Source organism: Streptopelia decaocto (assembly GCF_964273445.1).
Source record: "Streptopelia decaocto genome assembly, chromosome: Z".
Taxonomy (NCBI): domain Eukaryota; kingdom Metazoa; phylum Chordata; class Aves; order Columbiformes; family Columbidae; genus Streptopelia; species Streptopelia decaocto.
The window spans coordinates 10,388,811-10,406,705 of NC_138657.1; the positions used below are offsets into that span (position 1 = coordinate 10,388,811).

The following is a 17,895-nucleotide window of genomic DNA, read 5'->3' on the forward strand; positions in this document are numbered from 1 at the left end:
TTTTCTCCTGCTTTCATGGAGAGGATAATGTTAATGCATACAGTCTGCTGTCAGCACTATTAATCACCCAAATTCCTCAAGCTAAAGAAAAAAGAAGCCAACTCGGCGAAAAGCGTCTGTTGAGGATGCTGTGTTTTGTCTTTCCAGCAGAGGGAGAAGCCCAGAGGAGACTCCAGCTGGGTAAGCAGGAAACCCTGAAATGAGAAAAATACACAAACCCATGACATCTAGGGTTGAAAGCAGGACAACGCAGGTTTCTGGTGCTGCTTGGTCAGCCAGCGTCTGTCCCAAAGAAACATGGACACTGCTGCTGTTTCCAGCTCCTCGCTGCTCTCCAGCATTGCTCTCAAAGTGGTGGGGAGCACCAGCTTCCTCCAAGGGAAGGCTGGTGGACATCTCCTAACCCTGGCAAAGACTCACAACTCCTCACTGTCCTTCACCTCAGTGGACCCTATGAGGTCTCTCCAAATCTGTTCTCCATCTTTTTTGCAGCCTGCACACTGCCCTGGGCTTTGCTTATGTGGGGCCTCAAGGCACAGGGACTAAGACGACACGTGGATGTGCAGCATCATTGTTCATTGAATGAGGAACTGGTTGGATGTTCACATCCAGAGGGTAGTGGTCAACAGCTCAAAGTCCAGATGGAGACTGGAGACAAGTGGTGTCCCTCAGGGGTCCGTACTGGGACCAGTACTGTTTAATATCTTCATCAATGACATAGACACTGGGATCAAGTGCACCCTCAGCAAGTTTGCGGATGACACCAAGCTAAGTGGTGCAGCTGACACGTCTGAGGGATGATACGCCATCCAGTGGGACCTGGACAAGCTCAAGAAGTGGGCCCATGTGAACCTCCTGAGGTTCAACAAGGCCAAGTGCAAGGTCCTTCACCTGGGTCAGGGCAACCCCTGGTATGAATACAGGCTGGGGATGAAGGGATTGAAAGCAGCTCTGTGGAGAAGGACTTGGGGGAACTGGTGGGTGAGAGATTGGACATGATCCAGCAGTGTGTGCCTGCAGCCCAGAAGGCCAATCATATCCTGGGCTGAATCAAAAGGAGCGTGGCCAGCAGGTGGAGGGAGGTGATTCTGCCCCTCTGCTCCGCTCTGGTGAGACCCCACCTGGAGTCCTGTGTCCAGCTCTGGAGCCCTCAGCACAGGACACACATGGACCTGTTGGAGAGGGGCCAGAGGAGCCACCAAGATGATCAGAGGCTGGAACAGCTCTGCTGGGAGGACAGGCTGAGAGAGTTGGGGGGGTTAGGCCTGGAGGACAGAAGGCTGCAGGGAGACCTTATTGCAGCCTTTAGATACTTAAAGGGGGCTTGTAAGAAATGGGAACAGACTTTTTAGCAGGGCCTGTTACGACAGGACAAGGGATAATGGTTTTAAACTAAGGAGGGGAGATTCGGGATATACACGAGGAAGGAGATTTTTTACAATGAGGGTGGAAAAGGTTGTCCAGGGAGGTGGTGGATGCCCCATCCCTGGAGACATCCCAGGCCAGGCTGGACGGGGAACTGAGCAGCCTGATCTGTGTGAAGATGTCCCTGCTCATGGCAGGGGGTTGGACTGGATGAGCCCTGAAGGTCCCTTCCAAGCCAAACTATTATATGGTTCTATGTGCTAGCACTGCCTCTGGCCTGGGTTTCCTCTTCTTCCCTCAATTAGCAGAGAGCAGATATCCCCATACATTATCTCAACATGTCTGGTGAAGCTGTACCTCCTGAATCCTGGCCTAGGAGTCTTGGTGTCTGAGACACATCAAGGTGCTCCTGTAAGGGTATGGTCCTGCTTTTTATTACAGCAATGGTGGACTTACCAGTCGTTGTGCTACAGACATGCTGGCACCAGCACTGTGAGCTTCCAAGTGACCTGTATATCGTTTTTTAGAGCTGCTGAAACAAGGCTGATGAGGTAGCCTTTTACCTCCAGGCACTGGCATCTACCGTTGGCAGCTGTGGATCCCAGAACATGACTGTCCAGGACCAGGATACTGCCTCCCTGTGGCCATGCAGGCGCTGCCAGGAGCTGCTCCCCAGCCCAATGCACCAGGCTTTCTGTGGAGCCACCACTCCCGTTTCATCTTCTTCTCTGGTGCCTTGCAAGGACAGGGGCAATATGTAACTAAACACCAGCCAGTGAGGAAGCCAGTCTGCCAAACCACAGAGAGAAAGAGCACAGCTTGGCATTACAGTCTGCAGTCATCTGTGATGATATGTGGTCATTTATGACGAAGATGTGTTTTCCAAAGTAAAACAGGCCATTACCAAAATAGGTCCTTCTCCCCAGTGTTTTTAACTGTCTCTCCCTCTCCCCGGTGCTGTAACGGGACCACAGCTCCATTCAGGCTCGGATCTGTGTGCTTCCCAGTGTCTGGTCATGTTTCCCCACCCTGCCACCACCACAAAGCCACAGCATGTGTCAGGATAATTGGCATGTACCGAGGAGGAGTTACAGAGCTGATTTACCACTGTGGAGACGAAACGTCTTGCCAGCCAGAGACTGTAAATCACAGATCCCATCTGCAGGCTTGGGCAAGGGAGATGAACATGCCCATGTTGGATTGCAGTCCTGGATGCCAAAAGGACCTTTTCAGATGGGGAGTGCTGGACACTAAACTCCAAAATGCCAGTATCTGACAAGCCCAGCTGCCCTAGCATATCAAAATCCCTACCACAGCCCCCTTCAGAAAGAAAAAGTGATGTAACTGTCACAAATGTTTACGAAAAGAAAAAGCAGTACTGCATATGAGTGTATAACATCACCACGGGGAGACATTAAACACGTTCATGTGGCCAGACTGACAAATGTCCAAGAGCTGGTGCAACATGGTGCTGACCTGTTCTCTGGTGGGCCTCCAGACAAGACAACTCTAGAGAGCGATGCCCTAAAACAATGCGTGCCTTTCCAGCGGGCTACACCAGTGTGCTTCTGCTTTTAGAGTAGTCTCAGTGATTCTGTAGGTGCATTTTTTCTTAGATGTCATGGGCCACTCTCTTAAGGCTCCACTGTGTTTATGCCACACAAACTTATTTTAAAGTGGATGCAAATGTCCCTATAAATCTTAGTAATATGAGAAGTGGGCTCCATGGAAAAGCTGATGCTAGAGAATAGTCATTTTGAAGTCTTTGTGGCATCAAGTCATTATATTATACACGAAATGTATTCTGCAGTGGGAAATATTCTGGAGCCTGGGTTAAACTCTTACTTCAGCACTCACTGCTTTGCAATTACTGATGTGAAATTATATCCTTCCATGAGAAATAGTTCTAAAAAGTAAATGTAATGTGCATGAACATTCATCCTGGAAATATATATGTAATTCATGAGATCACTAATGGCATTCAGCACAGTTCATTAGCTATCTAGGCCTGAATAGCATTAAGCATAACACAGTATCACCTAAATGTCAAGAGTGTCAGATGAATAAGCCAGGCAGCCTGTACATGCAAAAAAGTGTTGAGGAAAATTACCTGTTGTTTAAGAGCTGAGCAGATCTGCAGTCTCTCAAGCACAGTGCCTGTAATGCACCTCTACACTCCGAGATAACTGATGTCGCAGACTGCAGCTTGAATGGGAAAAAGTCATTTATCTTTTCCTCTAATGTCTGGTAGAAGAGACAGAGCTCCCTGGGTGAAGTGAAACGTGGCAGCTCCTCTGGTTGTGTTTGTTGCTTAAACTGGTCACAGGCTGATGCTTTGGGGTTTTTAGTAAGGATGTCTGGAATTTCCATCCTCTGGAAATGTCCCAGGGTTTGGAGAAAAAGATTTGTCCCACTTCTGAATAAAAAATAAGGAAACCAGACATCTTTTGCAGAAAAGCTGGGGAAAAGAAAAAAAAAAAAAGCCAGCTGTTGGAACATACATTACATTGTACAGCTGGCTAGGACTCTTCTGGCCTGACGAAACAAAACAACAACAACAACACACAAAAAAAACCCCACCACACAACAGATTATCTGGTGACACTGAAATCGTACAGCAGCGAGTCATTCCAGCAGACAATTCCCCACTCTTTTCCCTGTTAGTTCTTGGGATTTTTTTTCCTTGAACTGAAATATAGAACAATTATTACACAACCGAACTGAGAGTGAAAAAATGAAACTCTCAAGGCATGAGTACACAGGCATTGAGTAAATGTCACCTGAATCAATAGAGAGCGCAACAGATGGAGGTTTTTACATTGTTCTTGGAAATTAATCATTAATTTATTTTTTAAAGTAATCATCATAAATCTTCCTGGAACGGACTGTTACTCTGCCTGTTATGATTCATTAAACCAGTGCAGAATGAGATCATTATCATTTAAGTTAGCATTTTTGAGGCTGCCAAATATCCTCTAAGTATTTCCTGCAGCTGAGACCACAAGTATCTTCCTCGGAGCTGGCAGCCTCCACGCACCACATCCTGCTCCAAGAGCCTCTTGTGCCTCTGGCAGCCGCACTGTCGCCCCACAGAGACCCTGAGGTGCTCGCTTTGCTTGACCCACTCCTGCAGCAGCCAAATCGGAGGCTGACTTCAAGCTGCAAGGGTGTGTGAAGCACCAGTGCCTGCAGAGAGACACGGGCACTGCCCCATGAGCTGGGACTGGAAAACGCTTCCCCGGCGCAGGGCTCTCACCCACCCCAGCCTGCAGCTCCACTGGCTGATTACTGGGGTGCAGCGGTCACCGATGCCTTTGGATAAATCGTGAATTTTTCTCCTCCTCTTGGAAAATCCCACGTTGTAAAGACAAGGGATGCACTAGCCCGAGTGGCAGCCATGGGAGGCAGGTTACCAAAACCAGGCTTTTCCCCTTTTATTTTTGGTGTAAATTTCTGACTGCGCTGTTGAAACAGGAACACCATAAGGGGCATAATGCAGCAACAAGGCAGGCAGGAGAAGGTAAGAGCAAAAGAGCCAACAACATACTTGTGTGGAAGAAAGGGAAAAGACCTGGTGGTAAGGGGAATTCACAAATTACCTGACAGAAGTGCCCTCAGCTGTCCTCTGCCCCCACAGCCGCCCTGAGAGTCCTCTGACCTGTGAAGGATGCCAAAAGGGGAAAAGAAAAAAAAAAGAAAGCCCAAACCAAGCGCAAAACAAACCACCACCCCAAATTGCAGCAATTACTTGATCAGGGCATTTTCACTTCCTAGGCTGGGAGAGAGAAATTCCCCTGGGTCATCTGACCTGTGTTGAAACCGCACCAGGAAGAGCAGCAGCGGCAGCCGGCGGGTGCAGGGCGTTCTCCGGCTCTACAAAAGCCTCTCGTGCCTGAGCCAGACATCAGAGCAGCGCAGGGATGTGCATGTGTATACGTAGCAAGGCGAGGTGCAAATATCCTCCCAGCCAGATCATCTCTTGCACAACTCTCTGACTCCCTGCAGCCCGGCAGACCTTCTGCTTTTACCTCCGCCGCTCCTCTCCAAGCATGCCCCCAGAGCAGAGTTTCTGAAGAGCCGTTTCCCACAGCTCATCTCCCTGAAAACAGGTCATCGCCAGCAGCATGGTGGGGGTGACAGTGATGAGGACGTGGATTGAGCCGGTGGTCGCCAGTTCCCAAGTGGCCAGCGCCTTCTACGACACGGCGCTGCTGCTGGTGGTGAAGAACTACTACAACCAGACCAACGCCACCATTTCCTCCCATGCACTGGAAGATGCTCAGCAGAAGGCTGTCTCTAATTTTTATATCATCTACAACCTAGTCCTGGGACTGAGCCCGCTGGTGTCAGCCTACAGCTTGTCCAAGCTGGGAGACAGGATGCATCGGAAGATCCCCATCTGCATCCCTCTTCTTGGCTACTTGGGCTCCAAAACTCTCCTGCTCCTCCTGATCCTGCTGGGCTGGCCAATCGAGGTGATGTATGGGGCTGCTGCCTTCAACGGGCTGACAGGTGGCTTCACCACGTTCTGGGCAGGTGTCATGGCTCTGGGATCCCTGAGGTCCTCTGAGAGCAGGAGGTCTCTGCGGCTCATCATCATTGAGCTGGTGTATGGCCTTGCTGGCTTTCTGGGAAGCATGGCATCTGGCTACCTCTTTGTTGGCTTCAGTGACCGCTATCGAGAAGGCACTGTGCTGGTGAGCTGCAGCATCGCTTGCTATGCTTTCTGCCTCTTCTACAGCATTTTTGTCCTGACAGTCCCCAAGCCAGCAGCTTCCTGCCCAGACACAGACAAGAGTGCAAAGGAGGTGGACAGCCAAATACCAGCCCACACAGAAGCAGCAACAGCAGGAGGCAGCTCCCAACCTTCAGATTGCAGCAGCTCCACTCCAGTATCGCCCTCGAAACTTACCATCGTCATGCTCTTTGTGGCAGCAATCCTCTATGACCTTGCCGTGGTTGGTGCAATGAACGTGCTCCCACTCTTCCTGCTCAGGGAGCCTTTAAGTTGGAACGCTGTGCAGATTGGCCACGGCAATGCTGCGGGGTACGTGATCTTCATCACCAGCTTCCTAGGGGTATTTGTGTTCTCCAGATGCCTGAGGGACATTACCATGATCATGATTGGAGTGACATCCTTCAGCGCCGGCATCCTCATCATGGCCTTCGTGCGGTGGACGTTCCTGTTCTACATCGGTGAGTTGAAGGGATGGTTGCACAACGAGTGCCCCCTTAGAAAGGGGCCGGGGTGTTTTGGTGTCAGGAGAAGGACTTTTGCTCTGCTTCACCACGAGTTTCAGAGGCAGACACTCCTGCCAAGGTTTGGTTTAAGGCTGGTTGTCCTGTCATCCATCACTTGGTCAGAGCCCAGATCTGGGCAGAGGAACAACACTCATGCCACAGCGGGGTGGAAATTGTTGCTGGGTACCTGTGCTAGTTGGACCATGCCACTGCATTAATGGGAAGCACTGGCTTCTTGTGAGGTAAGGCTTAAGGCTACAACAGAAAAAAATTGGTAGAAGTTTCCTGTTAAGCTAGTATCTTAATATGTGATTTATTTTTGTTACATTAAGGCATTTATGGCTGATGGGAAACTTAATAGTGAAACACCAGAGCTGCTTTAGCAAGTAAAAAATCATGATAATGTAGTGCACAAAGGTACAAATGATCAAGGGACACATAACAATAGAGGAAGCAGCATCCCATGACAAAGGAGGTAGCCTCTGCAGGAACACAGAAAACAAAGCCAAAACAGCATCCACTGTGACAATGAGATGGATGATTCATATCTGACAGTTTCATGTGTTGCATGGCTTTGAGGTTTTGCTTCTGAAAGTGAGAAAAAGATCTAAGAGAAATGCCCTGAAGTGATTTTTCTGTCTGCTCCTACAGGGAATGAGAAATTGAAAACGAAATAAAGTTATTCTAAAGGGAAAGATGGTAGGATATTCTGTTTGCGTACTAAGCCAAACATTGAGTGAAATTTTCAAGGGATTTTGTTTGTTTACGCAACCAGCCCAGAAAAAAAGATTAAAAAAATTAAAATGCTTGTTTAATGTTAAGCCCCTCATGAATGCACACTACTATACACAGTGGGCAGGATGCTCATTGCAGGAACACCTCGGTACACTAAACATGGACTACGTCTTCACTGAGGTTGGTTCTGCTGACAGGAAGATAATTCAGCTCCCTAAAAGTTTCCACACTAGGGAAAGCCTAAAATACTGCAAGCCAGAAGAAGCAAGGTAGAAAACAGCTATAGTGTTACACAGGTACTGTTCCTGTCAAAGCCATATGTTATAGCATGGAGCGCTCTCTCTGCTGGTTGTTAGACTTGAATCATTGGTCTCCCTATCTCAAAGGACAATGCTATATTCCATCTATGCTGGGATTTGGGGCTGAGACCAACAGACCATGGCTGGTTTGGGCAAAGTACCTCTGCTAGTGGGAGCAATATGTGGCTTATCCACCATTGCTTGGATCGAGTGAGGACCTACACTGCTACTAGAGATTTGCACTTCTTCTTGGTACTCAAAGAACAAGAAAAGCTGAAGCAAAGGCCCTGCCCGAGCCAGAGGCACATAGTCTTCAAAAGCAGAGCTTATTGTGTTGGGAGAGAAGGAGCAGGTATGAAGGTAACTACTTTTCCTTTGCATTGCAACACGGGCAGTGATGCTCTTTGCCCTCATCCCCTTACCAACCATCAGGTCCATGTTATCCAAGCATGTTGAAGGATCATCCTACGGTAAGTGCTTTGGTTACCTTATTGAACAAAAAACCCTCAAATGTCTCCATTCAGCCTAAGGTACAAAGAGAAAGGTAAGTTATTGCTGCAATCTGCGCTTTGCGCAACAAAGCCAGAACAGTTGGTACTGCACACCGAAAGGGAGGAGTATAGAAACTTGCAGTACAAGATTGTCACTTCCAAACTTCCTGTCCTTGGTTGTGTCACCATTTAATCACAAAATTTTTGGCATATACTTCAAGAGATTACCACAAGCATGCAGCTCAAAGGCAGGGAAGATATCTGAGGTGCTGCTCAAAACACCGTGCTCCAGGGAAAACCAAGAGAAGCAAGACAGGGAGTTGAAGCTCTGTGATGGACCATTTATATTTCACTTCCAGTTTTGGGAAGGATGTATTCTTTCATCTTTTTTTCTGAATATGTGTCCCAAGTGTTGCCTGGCAATTTGTTCCTGTCAAACTGTGATTTAACTAACAAAGGACAACTTTTGCATTAAAAACGTCCCTTTTTGGTAAACAGGAGCAGAAATTCATTTCTATTAACATTTGTATTATAAAATAGTAAAATATATGTATTTTAGAACAGTATATGGACGGCTACAATTTTTACCCCAATGAACTGGATTTAGACACAACATATAGGACTGGCCATGCATCCAAATAGCACTTCAGGCCCATGACTGCTTGTGTCTTCTCCAAACATCTTACCACACCATCCTTTGTGTCCTTTCCCTTCTGCCATATGATCACAACACTGCCCTACCACCCGTACATTCCCAATGCTCGTGCTCCTCAATGTGCTCTGTAGCAAACTCGCCTCCTTGCCACAAATAGCGCAACTCACACCCCAAATTAATCATTGTTATTAATTGTAGTGTTGTTTTTAACCTCCACTGTGAGCCACACAGGCTGCACCCGATAACGGCGGTAGAGCAGCTCTCGAGCAGGACCCCATGAAGCAGAGCAGCCCTTGTACCTGCTGGTAGCAGCGTTGTCTCCTTTGGTGGTGGCTGGAGAAGGCTGCTAGGGCAGGCCTGACCTCGCTCCCAGCTTGCACATCCCTGTAGGGCTGGGTTACTTCCCCTTTCCCCATTTACCACAGCAGAAACAGAAGGGCGCACTTCAATAAAAAAAGCCATTTCAACTGGGATTCAGTTTCTGCCTTTCATCCTCTCTAAATGTCATACAAATCACACACACCTCCCCATTTCAGGCATTACTAGCATTTTAAGCCAGTAGACTGCGAGCGGCGGAGGAATAAGCTAAGCCGACTCAGCGTGAGTGATAACGAATTGTTCAACTTTATTGCCGTAAATGACACCTATTTATACAGATTACGATAATTATGCATACTTGTCACCTGCTGATTGGCTTAGATCCAAAGGTTACATTTGCCTTGACCCTCCTACCTGCGGCCAGCTAGCCACGTGAATTTCGCGCCTTTTCAGCACCCACCTCCCCAAAGTTGTTTACAAGACTTGTCAAGGTCACAGTGCCCTTGCCATTCCCTCATGATCAGCAGTCTCTGCCGAGGCCTATTGAGGCATTGAGGCCTAGTTATGCTAAGCTCCTAAATCATGTCAAACCATTAACTTATCAGAACACAACTCTTATTAGAACAAACATTAGAACACAACTCTTATTAGAACAAACTCTGATTGTGCAACTGCTCCATGGATTCATGTCCTTTATCTTTAAGCCACTCCCTAACAGTAGACCACTATGGCCTATGGCAGAAGCAGAACCTGACTAAAACCTCTCCTGTCCTGAAGATGTTAGCCCAAGACTACTTTTCTACATTCTGTGGAAAGGAGCATTTATTACTCATTTTATTGCTGCTCTTCCAAGCAGCTGCCTCTACATCTAGACTGAGACAGATTTTTTTTTTGTCCTATGCCTAAAAGAAGGAAAAGTCTCTAAATTCTGGTCCAGAACAGCAGCAGATACAAGCTCATGCCATCTGGTGCTTGTGAAGCCACGACCACATTGCTCTTCCACGCAGTGGAGATCCAGGACTCATGAGGGAGGTACCAGGCTGCTTGGTTTGGTTTTTATTTTCTCACCAGTAACAAACTACATTCTTGTTTTACAGGTAAGGTGTTTGTCCTGCTGCAGTTGTCTTTAGTCATCACGGGAGTAGTGACATCTACGGTCTACAATAAGATCTATCAAAACACACTGAACTGGTACAGCGGCTTCTGTTTCATCTTGTCTTTTCTAGTTGGCTGCCTGAGTCTCCTCCCTTTAAGGTAAGGAATGGGAAGGGTTTTGTCCAAAAGACATACTGTATTTTCTCCATGCTTCCTGATTCTAGGTCTGAAGTGTACACTAGAGATGGGGAAAAATGTTGAATTTCCAAAGAAAAAAAATGGAATAAGAGAAATAAACATCTTGCAGAAATGAGCTGACAAATATCAAGACAATTCACTGAATGAAACTTGCAAGTGATCTATCCAATATTTTTAATCTTCTTTTTGTTTAATGTAACATGAATTGCTGTAGAAAGAATATTTGGCAGAGTTTAAGATCTGATAATCCCAGGGGACAAAGGCTTCACACAAATGTAGTGCTTGATATTGTGAAAACAGTAGTAAGAAGAATGAGGGAATAATCCTGCACAAAGTAAAACATTTTCTAAAAAAAATCCATTACGGGTTACTTATTGTGGTAGAAAAGAATAATGAGTCTCCCTCAGGTGTTCCTTTCAAAGAGAAACCATTACCACATAGTAAAGGAAACAGTTACTTTCTGATCCAGTGAATTTGCCCAAATGTAGAGCTACACAGCAACTGAGAGGTACAATTTCAGGAACAAGCTGTAAGCACAAAACCAGCTTAACTTGAAGAGAAAAAGATGAATCAGCATCTCCATCTGCTCTTCCAGAATTTTTGAAGGATCTCCCTCCAAATCTCACCTGGTCCACCATCCCTTCCCAAAGATCCTCCACCCCATTGCATTACTAGAAAGAGTGAGACTCTTCCAGTATGAAGTTAAAGTGAATTGTGATAGTATTTAATTTATGCAACAATATTTTCATTCAGATATAAGGCAGGTACTAGATAGGCTAAGTTCTTGCCAAGTTTTGCTGCCATTAAACAAAAGAAAAAAGGTAGAAATTACCATTAGTCCTGCCTCAATCAGACCACTGAAGGGTTTCTGGGCTTGTGAAGACATTTGATACCAGCATCAGCAGGACTACGTGTGTGGGGAAGTCTCATTCATACTTATCGCTGGCTCTGCTTTCCTCCTCGTAATTTCCAGACACAAGAGTGACTCGTTTCTTACACATAGCCCTGCTGTTAAACAGCAAGTCACTGCTAGCTACTCAATTGCTTTTTGACACGTTCTCCAAATAGAAGTTAGCACCATTATTAGCACAAACACAGGGATTAGGACTTAAAACCTGAAAGATTGCTTGTACAGAAAGGTAACTTACAGAGAGGCTGGCAGATCCTTGAGGGGAATCACAGGAGCATTCAGGCAGCTCCAGACACCCCAGAACAGTTTAAGCTAAAGAACTGATGGGGAAAAAGCAAACTGTAGCTTGCGAAAGTAGCTTGCTGGCCCTTCTTGTAACCTGCCATGTTATTGCTCTTTACAGCATTGTGGCCATCAAACAACGTTCAACCACTGGCTCTCTTCAGATCCTGAACAAGTGACAGAGGTTGTACCAGCTGAAGCATATTTCGGTCTTTATCAGCTCTCTGAGACACTGAAGTGGGAGGTTTGCCAAGTATTAGCCCCTGCAGTTATCCTCAGTACGGGAAACATCTCATGTATGCCTCCAGTTCACAGCGTCCCACAGCCTCCGAGCCTGTGCTCATTCAGGACAATCAAGTTTGCCTTGCTATTTCTGCAGTAGCTCATCTTGCACAGTTACTGCATTGGCTATTTCACACCAGCAGTCTTCTGAGCATTTTGCTTTCGTGCTCAGCTGGTTAGCAATAGTGTAGAGGGACCAGAATAGGGTAGAAATGAAAAGGGTGATTCTACACGTGCCCTTCAATGTGGAAAGGGAAAGCAGAGGATCGGTTTTCCGTTGGTTCCTTTTTGCCTGTTAGTTCAGAAAGGTCAGGGCAGTCCTGTGACACCAGCTGGCGACGCAGAGGTCCACCAGCCACACGCACACAGCTGTCAGCAGGACACAGCTGCTCTCTGAGTGCTACAGAAGATGTATCAGCCCAGCACACTGATGTTATGTAAAAAAAAACATTAAATACAAAAATGCAACTGTAAAAAAAAAAAAAAAGTAATATTAAAGACACTTTCATTAGTAATCCCTACAATAAAACAGTCTTGAACAGATGTTCACGCTCCCAACTTCTGGGAGATTGTCCCACTGTCCCCAGACAGTGCAGTGCACTACTCTTACAGGCTTTACAGAGGTGTAGGGACACTGATGCCAGGCAACAGTCACCTTGTTACCCCACCTTCATGCTGGGTGAAACCCCATACAAAAGGAACTTCATACAATATAGGAACTGGCATGAGGTGTTGTCATCTAAATCCAAACATGATTCAGAAGAGTGGCACGCCCTAGAGGGATCAGGGCTTAAACTATGTGTCTACTTACATGCTAACTGAATTACAAAGGATTAAGTCTTTCCCAAGATCATGGGTTAAGTAGAGGCAAGTTAGAACCCCTTCAGTAACCAAAATAATCTGGAGGCAAATTAGGCAGCTTCAGTTGGAGTCAGGGATGCAGCAAGCAGAAGTCAACTACTCACTATACAATCCCTTATTCTGAGGAAGTTGCTGCCACCCCTTCCACCCACATACACATTCTTGCAGGCTTTTCTCAGCTCCAGGCTTCACTTCCAGGTAATACGGATGTACTACAGCAACAGACAGATGACTTTTAACTATATCTGCAGTGAAAAAAGATTCTAAGGGAAGGGTATTTCTGCAGTAAGACAGTGAGCTGCTCAGCAAAATATGTGCACGCATCATTTCAATGGCAAAGGCTGCAAAAAATGAAACTTTATCTTCTAGGTAAAGGAGTCATCTTTTAATACATTTATTGGTCCATTCCGTTAAATTAATTGAGGTAAACAAATGGTGCATTTTAAAAAAATGTACACACTAATAGAGAATTACAAACAGTTTTACCTCAAAGCGTTTTTCTCCATCAATACTAGTTCCATAGTAAACAACGCACAAAGTATATTTATACAGAGATATATGAAAGGGTATAGAAACATGCCAGCACCAGAAGGCAAGACAACATTTCATAGCCTGCAAGTCTGAACAAGAGCACAGTTGCCAGCTTTGGTCGAGTGCAGGAAACAAACCCCTCCTTCCTGTTTTCCTAACACACCGTTTACTATTTCACACAGAGCCAAGTCTTTTCACAGCTTTCATTTTGGTTTTTAATGGTATGAATGGTGACTTTACAGTTCTAGTGAGTGGGTTTTTAGAGAGGCTGGAAGCGGCAGAGCCTGGGCAAGGAGCTGGTGGCGCTTTGGTCCCCAGTACTGACACCTTCGACAAGGAGGGGGATGAGATCCACCTCAGCTCACACCCCGTTTGCCTTCACCTGCATGGCCCAACTCTCCAGACCTTAAGGAGGGACACGGGGATGCAGGCACAGAGGAAAACAGAACAAGGACGCTGCTGCTTTATTTTCATATAAAGACAAAAAGCCCTTTGGCCGTATGCAATTTGTTTTGCAACAAAAGACTGTCCCTCTGCAATGTGTCTCCTTGTGCAGCGGGAATGTGGCACCAGCCCCAACCCTGCTGCTTGATCTGAAGGTATGGATGGATACACATCCCTGCAGCAGAGTTAAGGCAAACGTTTAGCTTCAAAGCATAGAGTACCAAGGCCTTCAAATGAGTCTAGGACAGCAACTAGCCTTTAATGCTTTAGCATGCCACTTGCTTAAGGGTGACCTATATATGCCTTCCAGAAAGTGGATTATTCTCTGCACAACTACTGTGCCTTTGCCATGCAACCTTAAAACTAGCCCAGTTCACTACTAAGTAGTTGTATAAGTCAGATACCCCAGCAAGACTCTGAAGTGCTAAGCACAGAATTAAGCATTGCCATTTTATTCTGTAAAACTGGTTGAACAGCACACTTCCAAAAAGTTTAAAATGCAACATTCACACTGCCAGAAGGCAAGTTTATTCCTGTGATACCCAGTTTTACTTTACAAAAACAAAGGCAAGAAGTAGCAACTCCCCTATCTTAATATAAAAAAAAAAAAGGACCCCATTTTCCTTATTTATTGGTTGTTGTAGTAAAAACTAATATACCAAGGGAAATACTGTTCAACCTTCAGAACTTAAGAAAGCTCAACATCTACTGAGCTAGTTTAGTCTAGTGGTTATCAGCACCAGGATTTTAAACAGTCTGCAACATTAATCATAATTATACTCAGTTAAATTGTGCAAGTTCTAACAAAAGCATGGCTCCTGTTAAAACACGGAACAGTCCCTGGTGGAATGAGAGAGGATTCTTTTGTACCTTGGCATCTGCAGGACCAACATCTGAAGCAATATGCACCACCAACAGGCTATGCAGAGCCTGCTGGAAGGTGACCTTCTCTCTAACACTTATCCTGTACTCTATCCTTGGCACAAGTGTCAGTGTGACAAAAATCCAAGCAGACTTCAGCAAAGAATCCTTAATTTTATTCCTTGATACAACTCACATCAGAAGAGTTCGTGTCTTTAGGGCTGCACCTATTCCCTTTTCATTTTCCCATGGATACCTGAAAAAAGCCATGATGTTTCAACATCTAAGTTTATTGCAAGAGTCAGAACCTGGTAACAATACATATGAACAATGCACAGTTCATCACCAAGCATGAAACAAGATCTCAGTGCTTTCTTTATTGTGCTGGTGCCAGTTAAAGGAAGCAACAGATGTCCCAGAAAAATTACACAGAAGTATAACCAGGACAGCAGTGAATTACACATCCTCAGATAGAGCTTGGTCTGGCCATGGATTACAAGGAAAACTGGGCTAATTTAAAGACTGTTGAAGGACCTACATGTTACACAGTCTCATAGGAAGGGCACAACTACTGTTGACATCACTTTGGTGCACATGCAGAGGGTGACCTTAAGTGACTGAACACTCAGAAGTTACTCAAGGGTGAAGCTCCCACACTACTCCTGCTTCCCTTTACCAACACTTTTCACATTCCAGGTTTGGGCCATCCAAAGGAGAGACACCTATCCTGCAAGGATTATGGGATAACATGTTGGCTTCACTAATGGTTCAGATCTCAACTTCCCACTAACAGCAGCTAAGTGTCACTCTTTGCATTTGACAGGGTTTCCTGCTATTTTGTAGTTCTCCCATTAGGCACAGCTGCCCCAAACCTCACAGTCAGGATCGTCCCCACACCTCACAGCCTCTCCCACAATTACCTATTGATTTACAACAGCTCTTTATAAAGAGACTCCTCCATAGCCCATGGGAGCTGAGGGACTCACCACTACACATCCTTCTTCCACTGCAGCAAAGCTTGCCGGGGAATGTTAAGTTTTACTTCCCTTGTAGGGACTTAAGACATTTTGGTGTTACAGATCATGTAAGAAATCCTATTAGTGGCCACAGCCTGAGAAGCATGTTCCAACCTCTTCTCCAAATCCATCTGCAGGTGCCACAGAGCAATATACTCCAACAGGGAACTGAAAAGCCTGCCTGCCTTTCAACAGCTTAGCCAGAAAGGGATTTAACTGAAATCAAAATATGTTTTGGCTGAGGACTAGTTTGAAAACCATGCTGCAGAATCAGTGGCATCAGATTCAAGAATATGTAAGCTGATCTGCAACAGCTCAACAGTTACATGTTGATTCGAACTTCACTTGGTACTCCCCACTGTCCACTATGCTTCTCATGAACAGCTGTTATGTCAATTGCTAAACCCCCCAGAATGAACACACACCTTAGTTTAACAGAAAACCAAGAGGGAACATGACCTCAGTGTGCTAAGGCATCAGACAAAACCTCCTCACCCACAGGAAAAAGACACCATCCTTTGCACTCATCTTGCTTTTTTTTTATTTATAAGGTGAAGGGAAGACTAAGTATTAGTTAAAATTACATTTTCCTCAACTCCCAGGGATGTTGCAGAGTCAAGAACAAAATTCAATTTACCACACAGAAACCAGCTCAAAAAAGCATGGGAAGCAGGGAAGACTGTAGCCCTGAAGGTCAGACTGCTAAATGGTATGCAAGTGCTTACCGTAGAAAAGCAAGCTTGAGTAAAACATTTGTTTAGTGCTTCCAGATGATCCCCCTAAGCACTTCCCTTGCACAAGAAGAGCAGTTTGTCACTCTGGACCTAATAGCAACAGCAGAGTTCTCATTTAAGTGTATATTGACAAACTCTAAGCTTGAACCAAAAATTATAGTTTGTTTAGTACCACAGAGTTGTCAATGGAGGCTGAGTCATAAAGGAAGACCTCTTAAAATGTCTTAAAGTTGACTTTTTCACCGAGACAGCATCATCACATTAACCTGACAGCTACCGCATTGCTGCAATAACTCATCTTGACAGCTGCTATAGAGCCACCAGGTTGAGCAGAGGGACTTTAGGTACACCTGAAGGTGTTTATGAAGGGATAAAGTCCAAACCAGGCTGGTACCTGGTAGGTCATCACAGGAGAACACAGAAGTTGCACATACTCAATTACTGCTCAGATTCTTCATAAGAGTGTTCCTGGAGATCAAGTAATCACTCAAGTTTAGCAGTAAGCGCTCGAAGTTACTTATTCCCCAGAATCCCAATATTACACTGATAGCCCCAAACCCCCTCACTTAGGATGGTTAAAAAAAGATTTATCTGCATGCTGTTAAACCAAGACTCTGGGATCCTGGGAATCACAGCAGCATTCCTAAGGCCATTAACACCAAGTAGGCATTTACTTGATGTTGAACTGCAAGAGAAAGTAGATAAAAGGGACTTGCAGAAGCAGTTACATTTCTAAAGGCCAATAAAAACTACTAAGAAAATAGATCTGTACCAAAAGGAGTCTTAAAAGACTTGCCATGTGGTGCAGAAGACACAGGTATTAACACTATGTGTACCTAAGAGGGTACCCATCTACACCCGCCAATCTGTGTAAGGCAAGTTTCACACACAATGATGCTCGGTGTAAGCAAGTATTTGACACTTTTTGGCTTTGGCTGCTGGGAAAAAAAAAAAAAAAAAAAAAAGGAAAGAAAGCAGAGTTCTACTTTTACTACAGGAGGCACCTTAAGTGAACAAGCCCAAAGTGACTCTAGTTCAGAAAAAAAACAAAAACCAAAAACAAACAACAAAAACACACCAAAAAACCACACAACAACAACAAAAGAAAAATACAACAACAACCAAAAAAACCACAAACAAAACCAAAAAGTTTAAAGCACTGACCAAGAGAATCCCACCATGCAACTTCCAGAGCTAGCTTTAGAAAAAATATACGCTAAAGAGTCATACTTTCTTCCACCATTCCTGAAAGACTCCAAAGGCTGATGTTCAACTCACTCCTGCAGCTAGGCTGATTTTGATCCCCACATCAGTCACAAGTACACTTCAGCCAACTGACATTACTTCATAATCACCAAGGTAAACAAGGATACTCGGTATGAACCAACAGCATGCCACACTCACAAAAACCACAGTTCACGCTTGCATCACAGGCTGTCTGCAGGTGGTGGTGGTGGTGTGTTCTGCAGAGGACCAGCCCAACTCCCACACGGAAAAGTCTCCAGAAACCATTTTATCCAAAGGGAGCATTTGGGCAGTAGCAAACCAGAAAAATATTCATTTCCAGCCTTTCCCTG

The 17,895-nt window shown here is 45.3% G+C and overlaps 1 protein-coding gene across 1 annotated transcript; it reads left to right on the forward strand.

Annotated features, from left to right (window-relative positions):
- Positions 1-4,518: 4,518 nt before the first annotated feature.
- SLC46A2 (solute carrier family 46 member 2) lies at positions 4,519-17,847 on the forward strand. The gene is made up of 4 exons (XM_082074627.1): positions 4,519-6,561; positions 8,027-8,110; positions 10,202-10,358; positions 11,711-17,847. Exons 1-4 carry the CDS (start codon positions 5,490-5,492, stop codon positions 11,766-11,768), a joined length of 1,371 nt encoding a protein of 456 aa, XP_081930753.1. The 5' UTR covers positions 4,519-5,489; the 3' UTR covers positions 11,769-17,847.
- Positions 17,848-17,895: the final 48 nt, after the last annotated feature.